The sequence below is a fragment of the Saccopteryx leptura genome, chromosome 3, assembly GCF_036850995.1.
Source record: "Saccopteryx leptura isolate mSacLep1 chromosome 3, mSacLep1_pri_phased_curated, whole genome shotgun sequence".
Taxonomy (NCBI): Eukaryota; Metazoa; Chordata; class Mammalia; order Chiroptera; family Emballonuridae; genus Saccopteryx; species Saccopteryx leptura.
In genome coordinates this window covers 133,396,895-133,410,745 of record NC_089505.1, presented here as the reverse complement: position 1 = coordinate 133,410,745, position 13,851 = coordinate 133,396,895, and the positions used below count along the sequence as shown (strand labels likewise).

At 35.6% G+C, this 13,851-nt stretch overlaps 1 protein-coding gene across 1 annotated transcript in view; it reads right to left on the bottom strand.

Moving 5' to 3' along the window:
- Positions 1-391: 391 nt before the first annotated feature.
- HOOK1 (hook microtubule tethering protein 1) overlaps positions 392-13,851 on the bottom strand; it is a 65,072-nt gene continuing 51,612 nt past the window's right edge. The window contains exons 18-22 of the mRNA XM_066376415.1: positions 13,485-13,567; positions 12,861-12,961; positions 9,828-9,929; positions 6,353-6,421; positions 392-4,076 (exon numbers count right to left, since the gene is read on the bottom strand). Coding sequence (XP_066232512.1) covers positions 3,906-4,076; positions 6,353-6,421; positions 9,828-9,929; positions 12,861-12,961; positions 13,485-13,567 — 526 coding nt within the window. The 3' untranslated portion in view covers positions 392-3,905. The remainder of the gene's footprint in view (positions 4,077-6,352; positions 6,422-9,827; positions 9,930-12,860; positions 12,962-13,484; positions 13,568-13,851) is intronic.

Genomic DNA, 13,851 nt, shown 5'->3' with positions numbered 1-13,851 from the left:
AGACCCCATCTAGTTACAAGGGAGTCCAGGAAGTACTTCCCCCTAGAGGTAAGGTAAAATAAGCTAAAATACCAGGTTCTATCATTAAAGGACAAAGGAGAGAATGGAAATTGAGAGATGAGTAGCAGTCTCTGCCAAAGAAAACAGAAATGTTCTGAATTCCACAATAATGCAAAATGTCTAGATTCCAGTGGTGATGCTGAAGATATTAACAGGGCGAACCAAAATTTTTTACACATCTTCTCATTCACAAAAAAAACAACACAAAACAGAATTAAAAAATTAAATTAATGCAATTATTTTTTCTGTACTGATCTAAATATAATAATTTTAAGTCCTTTATTTAAAGCAGCAAATAAATGTGCACTGTACCTACTAAAAATCCACATCCTTCACACAGAATCAGAAAATTTATTTACTTAAAACACTTTACAACTATTATACTGTTATTGGACAATCATTTATTTAAAATATCCTAAATACTTACAAAAATAAATCAAGTATTGCTTCTACTTTTCATGTCTCAAAGTCTTTGCCATAGAAAATAGAAAGAACCTTTTATAAACATTACAATTAAGCTACATCACATTTAATAACTGCACACCATTTTCTTTTGTGGTTGTGCTTTACAAATTTCCAAACCACTTCTTCGCACTGTACAGGTTCACAATAAGAATGTACGTGTACAACCATATACACACATTTTACGTAGGAATGTTCTGGTTAAATATACATAGAGAGAACCTAGCACGGTAGTATTGTGCCCTAAAAACCACCCCACAGAGCCAGATGTGCCACTACACAGAAACAGGTGTAGATGTATGTGCATTATCTAACATTCAAATTAGGACTCCAGTTATCTAAGATGACATCTTCATGAGGGATACCCAGTTTAATGTTTCTAGACAAGACACCCATTCTTAATCTATATTAAATCATTACTTCAACATCCTTATTCACTGAAAAAATAGTGAGCTTAAAATATTTCTCAATACATTAAGTTAATCTCAGGATAAACATCATTGCCACATGTATACACACTTTTTATTTTTAAAAGAGAAAGGAATTTTAATTTCAGAGCAAATGATTGAAATTAAAAATCATTTTCAAATTGTTCTGTGGTTTTACTTTGTTGTCACTGAGACATTCAACTCTGTACCACATAGATAAATGCTAAATTTCTCTTCCCTGGTATATGCACTTTAAGCATCACTTATAATACAAACATGTATATTTCTTGAGGAATATTTATGTTTTACCACCCACAGGGTGTCAATCTCACTATATTAACCAGATGTGGAAAAGACTCTCACTTCTGATCAGTTCCTGAATTTCCATATGATTAATCACAATAATACAGAACTTTAAATTACATTAGTCTTGTATAAATACTTATATATCAAGCAATTTAAATTCTACTTATCAACTAGAAAATTAGTAAATCACAAAATTTGCTTCTTCTCTATTAAAAAAAAGAATCTAGTTTTAGGTCCTGAATTCCTTAGAAATTCCAAGTATAATAATCAAAAATTTATAAGCAATTGAACTGTGAAAATACTAATTTATTGAAATTGATGTTTTACAATAAATTCCATTAAAAGGCAGCTTGAAGAGCTTGTAAAAACCTCAACTATAAGCAGTAGTGAATACCAAAGAAGCTCATGTCTTACATTGACCAGAACATACTAAAATGCCATAATATTTAGAAAATTTTAATAAGCATGCTAAACTATTTTCAAAAGCTTATTTCATTTCACTAAAAGTCACAGGCAAGCAGAGACTACAAGAATATATGAAAACGCAAAACAATATATTCACACTGAAAAAAGACATCAAAATTTAAGAGGTAGTCAACAGAAATAACTGTGATAAAACAAAATATCCTAACAGATGCACCCTAATCTCACTCAGAGACCAAAATGCTGTATGAAATTATTGCATTTTCAGTAATGAAAAAATAATTACTGGTAGAGAATGTGAAAACCAAGACGCTAAGAGTAACACTGTAAATGGAAACAGTATTCATATTTTCAAGAAAAAGTTAAGAATAAACTCTAGACCCAAGGAGGTCTACAGCTTGCAGGCCAAATCTGACCTACCACCAGTTTCTTAAACAACGTTTTACTGAAATATAACCACACCTATTTGGTTTACATATTGTGTATGGCTGCTGCTCTCAACTTAACAGCAGAACTGAGTACCTGCTTCTAATCATGTGGCCAACAATGCCTAAAGTAATCACTAACTGTTCCTTTACAGCAGCGGTTCTCGACCTGTGGGTCGCGACCCCAGCGGGGTCGCCTAAAGCCATCGGAAAATACATAATGCGTATCAGGTATTTACATTCCGAATCATAACTGTAGCAAAATTACAGTTATGAAGTAGCCACCAAAATTATTTTTTGGTTTGGGGTCACCGCAACATGAGGAACTGTATTGCGGGGTCACGGCATTAGAAAGGTTGAGAACCACTGCTTTACAGAAAGTGTGCTGACCCCTGCCTGGTCTAGACATATGCTGCTAAGTGTAGCTATTGAACAGTTCTTGAAAGATTAACTATTAAAGACACAACACAAGGTATTCAACTCTAAAGGGATGCAAGATGCTAGTTATACCACAATTCAATTCCTTTTCATACAGAAATAGTCCTGACATTTTTTGTATTTTTACTTTTGTGGTCTAACATCAAGGAGTATCTCAATGTTATGATATAAAAAGATGTAGTATGGCACTGTTCAACAGTAGTAATTTCTGCAACAACGGAAATATTTTATAGCTGCACTGTCCAATACTGTAGCCAATAGCCATTGTGGCTACCAAGCATTTGAACTGTGGCTGATGCAACCAAGAAAGTTAATTTTAATTTAATTCAAATTGCCATATGTGGCTTGTGGCTACAATATTGAACAGCATATATTTTACTCAACTAAATTAAAATTCCAAAGTGTAACTCTGAAAACATTAGAAAGTACCTTTGAAAGTAAAGGGCTTTAGGTAGAAATGAATTGAAACCCTTAAACACAGCCCAAGAGATTACTTAATTAGTAAACAAATTCAGATTGATTCCAAATCGTTTCTTCACTGCACCATCTCTTCTCAGTGAGGAAGCAAAATTATTACTGCACTTTTAGCAGAAACCCTGATAATTTTGTGTAAAAGTAAAATAACTGTAATCTTCATTAATTAAAGAACATGTAGATGTTTCACACAAAGTATATATTTTTAGCTTCTTTCCTATTAGAAAGTCACCTCCTATAAAAATCAGTTTATCCCCACACCCTTCATATTTCAGCCATGCTGTATATATAGAAGCCCTGTTTAGAGAAGCTATATAAATACACTACCTCTTCGGAATCAGCAAAATTTCCAATTAGTCACTTTACTTTGGCCAAGTTATTTCAACAGTCAAAACTTCCAAATGTACCTTTACTACATGAGAAATTATATCCACTCAATGACAGAATTAGAGGCTTGCTTCTATCTAGCAAGTCAAAAAGTATAACTTGTATAGTCCTCCATGTGTGCCTATGTTAAGACTTTTATATGAATTAAAACAAAATGAATATAGATATATTTTTAATTACTTATTACTGATCACACACTGCAAATTAACCAAGTTACTGACACAAATGAAAACATTAAACTAAAATATACAAAGTCAATTTGAAATTATAATACTCTCAAAATACAAATGTCTGAGATGTATGCCTAATTACATCTAATTATTCAAATGCGCTCCCTCAGAGAGATAGCTAATTCTATATCTGTTTTCAAAGTCAGCCAGCAAAATTAATTTCATGCCTTCTGAATGGCTGATACCCAGCATCACAAACTTCTTTTTCAATTTGGTAGTTAGGAAAGATACAAAATATTTTAAGGGCACTTCTGTTTGCTTTCTTTTGCAGTTTAATCAGATGTTGCAGCAGGAACTTTGACGGAGAGGCTCCTCCTGGCGTTGGTGATGTGCCGCTGCTGGGCTAGGAAGGAGCGCGCAGGAGCACAGGCCCCGGGCTCTCTGCAGGCACCGCTGCTGCTCACAAGGCGAGACTCCATTCCCAGTCTCTGGAACGCTAGACTCTGAACAAAAATAAACAAAATGACTATTTAGAATTGAAAGTGCTTTTCACATGCATGAAGTCATTTAATCTTCAAAACAATTCTACAAAGCTGAAATTTTCCTCACTTTCTAAAGCAGCGGTTCTCAACCTGTGGGTCGCGACCTTAGCGGGTGTCGAACGACAAAAACACTGGGGTCGCCTAAAGCCATCAGAATAAATATGTATTTTCCGATGGCTTTAGGTGACCCCTGTGTTTTGGTCGTTCGATTTTCCGATGGCTTTAGGCGACCCCTGTGTTTTGGTCGTTCCACCCCCGCCGGGGTCGCGACCCACAGGTTGAGAACTGCTGTTCTAAAGAAAAAGGGTTCAAAAGCTAATTAATCTGTACATGGTAAGGCAGTTAGGAGAAAAAAAGGGCATAAAACCCAGTTTCTCTATTTTAATACACTAAATATAAAATTATTTAAAACTGTAGCTTATAATAAGTTCTAGAATTAACTTTAATTCCAACAAAAACGTGGTTCCAATGAAAATTTCTGTGTCTGGGCCATCACTCCACCCACCATAAGCAGACATTACACAACAGAAAAAGCTTACATCACCAGTTACCAAAGTGTGATTCCTGGATAATGTTAGCACCTCCAGGAATTTGTTAAAATAATGCAAATTCTACCTGTAAATTCTACCCAAACCTACTGAATAAGAAGTTCTGCAGGTGAGTTCAATCATTTGTATTTTAACAAGTCTTCTGATGCTTACTAAACTTTGAGAACCGGAGTATAGTTCAAATTTACGATGGTCTACAGACTAATACCTGATCAAATTACTGTAGTCGTGGCTGTGAGGTTTCTTAGTAAGGGAAATCTATACTTCTCTCTCACTAGACCACATAACCCAACTTGATTGATTTAGCAACATCAGACTTAGTACACTACATAGAATCAAGTGGATGCTCAAAATATATAGGCTGAAAAATGAATACATAATGTATCATTTGGCTTTAATATCTTTAATGATTTATGTATCAAAAGACCACAGGAGAACAAAGAAAACAATACACACACAGTCTTTGATATTAACTAGGATGATTAACCTATGATGGAAGATTCTGGAAACATTTCACATGCAATTCCCTTCAAGGTCTTGCTAAATTAAGCCAGTTTATTTGTTTGTTTGTTTTTTGTTTTTAAGTGAGAAGAGGGGAGACAGAGAGACAGACTTTCACATGTGTTCTGACTGGGATCCACCTAGCAACTCTAGTCTGGGGCCAGTGCTTAAATCAATGGAGCTATCCTTGGTGCCTGAGGCTGATATGCTTGGACCAACTGAGCTATCCTCAGCTCCTGGGCCAATGCTCCAACTCACTGGCTGTGGGAGAGGAAGAAGGAAGGAAAAGAGAGGGGGGGGGAGGAGAGAAGCAGATTGTCGAATTAAGGCAGATTTTTCCAAATACAGATGGGAAGGAAAGAAAAGAACCCAGACAAAAAGTACAATGGCACAAAACAAAGCCTGTCTAAGGAAAGACAACCAGTTCTACGTGACGAAGCACAGGGTTCACACATGGGATGTCTATAAACTGACATCTCTCATACTAAATAAGCAGCACCTAAGGTAAAGAGTAGATGCAGTATTATCTAATCTAGCTAATTAGAACAATTAGAATACCCAAAAGAATCATATGCATCATAAGATTCTATTTTTCTTGAACATCCTACAGATTCTAAGGATAAAAAGTAAAATATATCTATTTTATACTATTTTTCTCCTTGTTAGGATAATTACTGAAGATTATTCTCTGGATTAAAAAACAAACACATTAAAGGACACACTGAAAAGCTTTAGGGGATGTTAAAATAAATGCTGATTACTAGAAGCACTTAATTTTGCTTAACACAGATACTCATATTTCTAAAGAAATCTTCCATTGAACACAAATAAAATGTTTTAGCTCAAATAAGGCAATTTTTAAAGTATTTATGGATTGCTGGATGTGTGCTTCATGTGCATTAATTAAAGGATGATGACTCACAAAATCAACTTACTGATTTTGAAAACATCAAAAAATCAACCAAACACATTAAAGTATATTAACAATTTGGATTATAACCAACATTAAATAAAAGTTATGACAGAAAACACTTGAGTGCAAAGCACACGGGGTAACTTTTGTTTATATCTCTAACATGTGTATATACTGATTTGTACCATAAAATATATTTCTATGAATGGTTCTTGGTCAAAATATTTGATAAATACTGTTCTAAACATCCAATCATTGGCTGAATTTCAACTCACTTTATTATACCAGGCAGAAACGATGAGTTTTTCTTCATAATCACGGAATTTTGCTACTTTACATTCACTCTGGAAAAAGACATGAAGACCATTAAAATCCCCAAAATAACAAGTTGCTACAAATAGAACCATCTTCATATATTCATTATTGAGAGAACTTGATGAATGCATTTTGAAGTATATAAAAAATTGTCCAAATGTAAACTGAGTCATAGAGAGATTTATGCGCACAGTTTTGGTAAAGAGTAAGACTGTGACTAGTTATCTAATTTATTTCCAGAATTTTACTGGTAGAACAGGTATTTAAAAACAGCAACAACAAGAAACTAGTGATTCTTATGCTACTGTCCTCTATATCTAGAAAAAAGTAACACCTGATTTAGGTAACAAAACAGAGCTGTACCTACTGAGGAGTAAAAACTAAGGAGAAAGAGGATGTAATCAAGAATACTTCAGAAATAATTCCTATAAATGTGGGCATGAAGTTTTCTCTCAATTCTTGATAACCTGTATACTAGATTGCCTGTGGCCACAGTTACATGCTACCCTAGAGACTATCATCCATTTCTTTTTTTGTTTTTTTGTTTTGTTTTGTTTTTGTTTTTGTTTTTGTATTTTTCTGAAGCTGGAAACAAGGGAGAGACAGTCAGACAGACTCCCGCATGCGCCCGACCGGGATCCACCCGGCACGCCCACCAGGGGCGATGCTCTGCCCACCAGGGGGCGGTGCTCTGCCGCGACCAGAGCCACTCTAGCACCTGGGGCAGAGGCCAAGGAGCCATCCCCAGCGCCCGGGCCATCTTTGCTCCAATGGAGCCTTTGCTGCGGGAGGGGAAGAGAGAGACAGAGAGGAAGGAGGGGGGTGGGGGTGGAGAAGCAAATGGGCGCTTCTCCTATGTGCCCTGGCCGGGAATCGAACCCGGGTCCCCCGCACGCCAGGCCGACGCTCTACCGCTGAGCCAACCGGCCAGGGCCTCATCCATTTCTTTATTACTCTAATGTAGCTAATTTTATAATTTTGATGAATGCCAGATGTAGCTGAATTATAAAAAATATTATAATCTTAAAACACGTGAAATGTTCCCACAGCAAGACACTGATCATACAAAAAGCATACAGGAAACGAGGGAGGCAAGAAGCCTTTCTTCTGGCTCACACCTACTTCAGGCCAACATTCCCCAAGAAAGGTAGCAGACAGAATGACCTCTGCTATTTACATTACTACTCTCCTTTCAACTTTTTTCCAGCGCAGAGATAAATACACACAAATTAAAGCCCCATATGCTGTGACTTGACTGAAGTTTGTCCTCGGATCCCTTGAGTTAAAGGCACCATTCTGTCATATGTTAGGGAGCTGCATTTCAAGCACCAACAGTAGTGTCCCTTCTCATTGGCTTTAACTGGGAAGTGAATAATCAGAGCAACTAACATTTCAGAGATTTAGTATAAGTCTCATTATATTTACAGACGAGGAAACTGAGGACCAGAGAGGAAAGGTGACCAGATGAAGATAGGTTACCAGTAAAGCTGTAACCCTGACTTCTCATTTATGTAACATTTAATGGTGGGAATACAGAGATACAAGAAACAGCCTCTGGCCTCAATTCACTCTGACACAGTTCATAAAAATGACGTTACTGTGGGATGAATTCATGAGTTTAAAGTACATGGAGTCACTATGGAGAGGTTATTTTGCCTAAGGAATACAGGAAAAGCTTTATATAGGAAGAGGCATTTGAGTTGGATCCTCAAGAATAAACAGCATTTCTTCAGAGAGATACCCTAACCCAGGGGTTGGGAACCTATGGTTCATGAGCCAGATGTGGCTCTTTTGATGGCTGCATCTGGTTTGCAGACAAATATTTAATTAAAAATGTTAAAAATATAAAACATTCTCATGTATTACAATCCATTCATTTCCTACCGCTCATGTTCATGGTTGCGGGTGGCTGGAGCAAATCACAGCTGTCCTCCAGGACAACACCAAATTTTTATTGGATAATGCCTAATGTACACGGGTCATTTTATGGCTCTCATGGATTACATTTTAAAATATGTGGCGTTCATGAGCTCTCAGCCAAAAAGGTTCCCAGCACCTGCCCTAACCCAATGCTTTTTATAATGATCAACATTGCCTGAACAAGAACTTACAGAAGGTGCATATAAGGCTGTTGTGTATTCTGGATGTTAAACTTTAAATCTTTAAACAAAATATTTTCAACACAGCCCATATTCAATGGCTCAGAAATAACACCACAAAAGTGGTGAATAAATTTTGAAATAAAGCATTCCTACCTATAATTGATTCAAATAAAAACCAACTGACAATTATGACAATTTCAAGGTGAGTGTATAGAATTCAAGAGGGCTCTACAATTACCCACATTATTATGAGGAAGTATATGACTTCAAGAACAGCATCAAACCTGATGACAGTAATAAAAGAAGTAGTTTTGTAAAAAACTTTGCAAAGGAAATTAGAACATAGACAATTATAAAATCTAAGAATATACGATTCCATACTGACTTACTTATACTTTACCCAGTTTGTAAAAATAATCATTGACACAAAAACAGACTTAAAGACACAGCTAACCAATGAGAACATGCTATGTTAACATGCCCTGAATGGTCAATAACAGACTGCCACTCTATCCAAGGGCTCACTTTGATTCTGAAGTACTTCCTTCTCTCAGGAATTCCACCTAGTTAGTTAGTTTGAGTTCCAGTGAGGAACAGGAAGAAGAGATAAGATAAATTTGGTTAACTGAGTACAGTTGCCTATTTAAAAGGTGAGCTTGGCCTGACCAGGCGGTGGCGCAGTGGATAGAGCGTCGAACTGGGATGTGGAGGACCCAGGTTCGAGACCCCGAGGTCGCCAGCTTGAGCGCGGACTCATCTGGCTTGAGCAAAGCTCACCAGCTTGGACCCAAGGTCGCTGGCTCGAGCAAGGAGTTACTCAGTCTGCTGAAGACCCGTGGTCAACGCACATATGAGAAAGCAATCAATGAACAACTAAGGTGTCGCAACGCGCAACAAAAAACTAATGACTGATGCTTCTCATCTCTTCATTCCTGTCTGTCTGTCCCTGTCTATCCCTCTCTCTGACTCTCTGTCTCTGTTTTTTTTTTAAAAAATGGTGAGCTTGGTTTCTTTCATTTTTTTTTTCTGAATGAACTATCATCTACATAATTTCAAAAAGAGCATGACAGTGGAGTCTATTAAAAACTAAGAGGCATCTGTATGACTGGCTATTACAGAAGGAGTGAGTACAGTGCAACAGGGTGCCATCAACTGCAGAGAGACTGACCCTATGGGCCACTGAGATGCTCTGCAATGAACAGGCACAGTGATGAAACTGAGTATTGCTACCTTCTTGTGAAACTTGATCATTAATGGCAAGTACATGTCAGCAGTTAATTACCAGGATTACACTGAATAATTAAGAGGAGAAGTGTGAATATGGAAGTTTTACCTCCAGAATCTCAATTCTTCTCTCTTTCTCTGCCAACTGCTTTCTAAGTAGCATGATTTCAGCTGATGCTGGGTTTAATTTGGGATCTAAAGTTTTTATTACCTGTTTAAAGAAAAAAATATTATGTTTATCTTATCAAATGTTGAAATATAAGAACACAGTCTATAACTTAGCCTAAGTGGAAAATTATCCAGAAAGTGATCCATCAGCTAATTACAGTTTGTCTCACATTTACCTTGACTTACAAAGTAACTTACACTATAGATGAGCAACAGAATAAAAATTAACTACAAAAATGGAAAGATATCCATCCCATAATCAAATTTCCCTTCTCCAAGGCTCAGTAATCAGGGACAGTTAAAAGGCCTATCAAACTTAGAGCACTGAGGTCTTGAAATAATCCCTGCCACATTTATCTGACGAGCATTTTTTTAAAACGTTTGTATAAAGAGTAATACATACAAAAAAAATCTTAGCAACAATCTTTTTTACTATCATTATCTAATTAAATGTAGTAATCAATAGAATAGATATTGCTGATATTGTCTGCAAACACTAGGGTGCCATTCACATTTATATAAATTACTAAAAGTTGACTAAAATACAGATGTTTAAGTACAATGTTGTTCTAAAACTTGGCTAAACTATGTAGTCAGCAGTATGATAGGAAATCAACTTAGAAACATCAGGAATAAATTACAAGCAAAAACAAGTTTTCAAAAATAATTACAGACCCATAAAAAAGATTTAAAATTATTTAATGAGTTAGAAAAATGTTGCATATAGTTATAGAGGTATAGAAAAAAGAGGAGAAAAGTAATATGTATGCCTAACAATTTCTGTAGTTCATTCAAATGATTTACTAAGCGCTGGATGTTGCAGGCACTGAGACAGATGGTGATAGAGCACCTTATGAGAGACATGGTGCCTGCTCTCATCGGGTTTACACCAAACAGATTCATTCAAGAGTTTAAATCATGATTTAATTACAAAGAACAAATCATAATTTGTTACCTCTAAGTGATAAAAAGTATGGTTGTGATATTATTACATTTCTTGAATTTTCTATATATAATAGACATATGTTACTATTGTAACCTCTCCCCTAAATAATGTAAGAGGAAAAAAAAGAAATATTTACTAAACAAGCAACTTTTATAAATGATAATATTCGATGATGGCAAAAATATAGATTTTGTAACTGCTTTGTCCAATTAGTTATAATCATTTAAGAGCATCATTTAGAAATATATATAAAGCAGTTTATTAAAATACTGTTATCCTTTGACCCAATAATTCTATTTTACCCCTTAACATAGGAACAAGGTTAATAAACCCATTAACCTAGGAAAAAGGATAATAAACCAAAATAAGTCAAAAGCTTTCTATATAACTACCGTATTTCCCCATATATACGACGTTCCCATGTATAAGACACAATTAATTTGGGGGCCTGAAATTTGAAAAAAAAAGACAAGTGTGAGAAAGTGGGAAATGCAAGTAAAAAAAACTTCAACCACTGTATAAGACACACCCAGTTTTTAGACCCCAAATTTTCCAAAAAAGGGTGTATCTTATACATGGAGAAGTATGGTATGTTGCCTATATTTATTCTAGGGATAAAAACAAAATATTTCCAACAATAGTATGATGACTAAGTAACTAAGATACATCATTTTACTGATCTAGCTATGCACTGACTTCTGCAAAGTCTGTTCAATAAGAATGATGTCTGTCTCATTTAGTGCTGCATAATCAGGGCTTAGCGTAACAGGCCCTCCGTAAATATTAAATTACATTAATGCAACATGAGAAAATTATTTTAAGTTTTAAAAATTATATACGTGTATATGTATTATGCTCAAGAAGCATAGAGTTAATATGCGTTAAAAAAATACACGCTTAAGAAAATATACCAAAAGTTTGTTTCAGTTGTCTCTGGGATCCTTTTTATACTTTATATTTTTTACTAAAGGCATTTATACTTCTGTAACTGAGAGAGACTGAACTGTGGCATAGACTGCCTGGATGTTTACCAGCTCTGCCTCCCTAGAAGTTGAGCGTGGCTGTGTGTCTGAGTTTTGCCCACAGAAGAGAGAGGTAACACGGACTGTTCCCAGGCTTGGCCCATTACATACCTCCCACACACTCTATGCTCTGTCTCTCATCTACTAGCTGGACAATGTCAGTGACCTTGGTAACTGTGTGTTGAAAAAGGCAGAGAATCTGTCACCTTAGGACTATGAATGACTGCATGAGCAGAGTGCCTCCCCTACCAATGACTGGATTTCATGGAACCAAGAAGTAAATGTCTATCTTGCTGCTAAGCCTTAAGATCTTGGGGTTTATCTGTTGCAGCATGTACTATTTATGCCTTAATGAATATTATATAAAAAACATAAAAGGGCAGACATTAGCAGTATTTTAAAGCTTCATTGTAAAATTTTTTTATTCAGTAAATTGAAAGAGCACATTGACATTTTCTGAGAAAATACTTAAATTAATTAGAAACATTTATGGTACCATGAAAATAAAAGATTTTATGAAAACACTGCTTACAGATATTTAGTAAAAAAGTATAAAATAAAGAAAAAAGACAATTAGTGTAGGGAACATTAGAACAGTGTTTAACTGTCTGACAGTTAATTTCAAACAAGTGAAAAGCTAAATTTTCACAAATGGCAAATGTGCCTTCATTTCAGTTTGGAAAGCTACATTTTCACAAAAGGCAAATGTGCCTCCATTTTAACAACTAAAGATGCCATATTATAATGATCATTTTCTCTATTGAGGTCACTACAATCCATGTTTAAACTGTTCTAAGCCATGAGTTGGTTTTACCTGATGCTGATGAATGAGGGGGGAGAACAGAGGGAACTGACCTGGAAACACACCGGAGCCTGGTCAGCAGGCGGGGGAGTCGGAAGGGAAGTAAAATGATACAGAAACAAGAAGAGCAGCACAATCAGGGGGAGCAGGCCTAATTAGCACCTGAGTCACAGTGACTTGAGCTCTGTAAGATAAATCACTCACATTTCTTGCTTTCTCTAAGTACATTTTATATCGTTCCTCCATTGCTTTCATATCTTCATCTTTCTTCTGAAGAGCAGCTTCAAGTTCATTGATCTTTTGTGCTATTATTGAAAATGAAATGAAACATGACCAATTACTCCCTATTTAAAATACTCTATCTTAACACATAAAAGTATATTTATCGCATTTATTTACCAAGGATTGATAAGAGAACTTAAAAGAGAAACCTTTTACTTCTTCTTTGTAGTGATTTCTTATCTAAAACTTTTGAACTACAACCAATACATCCTCAATCATTTCATATTACTTTTTCTTGAAAAATATCTAGCTATTTCTCTCCTTTCTGTCAAGTATTTCAATAAGCAAATATACCTTACAATGTAAACACAACCATCATAAGAGAAAATAAAGCATGATTTTTATATAATGTTCAATATTGATTTTAATCTGATTTAAAATCATTCTTTTATATTTTCATAGTATTCTATTGCATTTCAAAATGTTTGATACTCCTCCTACATATAATTATGTATCTATCTATGCTTTGTCCAAAGACTTATACACACTTCTTGTATCTGTCAACTAAAAAGGGCAAGTCCTTAGATCCTGGTTCACAATACCTACCATTCTGGTTTACATCTGGCTGAAGGTCTTCAATGAGCTCTTGTTTCTTCTGTAATTCTTCATGGACCTCTGTTAGTTTTTCCCTAAGCAGCAGAAAGAAGAACAAGGAGCTCTGGAGCCAAACAGACTGATAATTGGTTCTGCCACTTATGGACTGAAGGCTAGTCACTCTCTGACCCTTATTTTCCTCATCTGAGAAATGGGACTAATACTTGCCAAATATGACAGGAGTTGTTCTGAGGATGTACACTGGTTGGCACATGATAGGTGCCAAAAATGTGAAAAATTTTCCCCTACCACCTTTGCTTCCTAAGAAAGTTAAAAGAAGTATTTAATAGGAAAAACATCCCACATTTCCAAATAATCT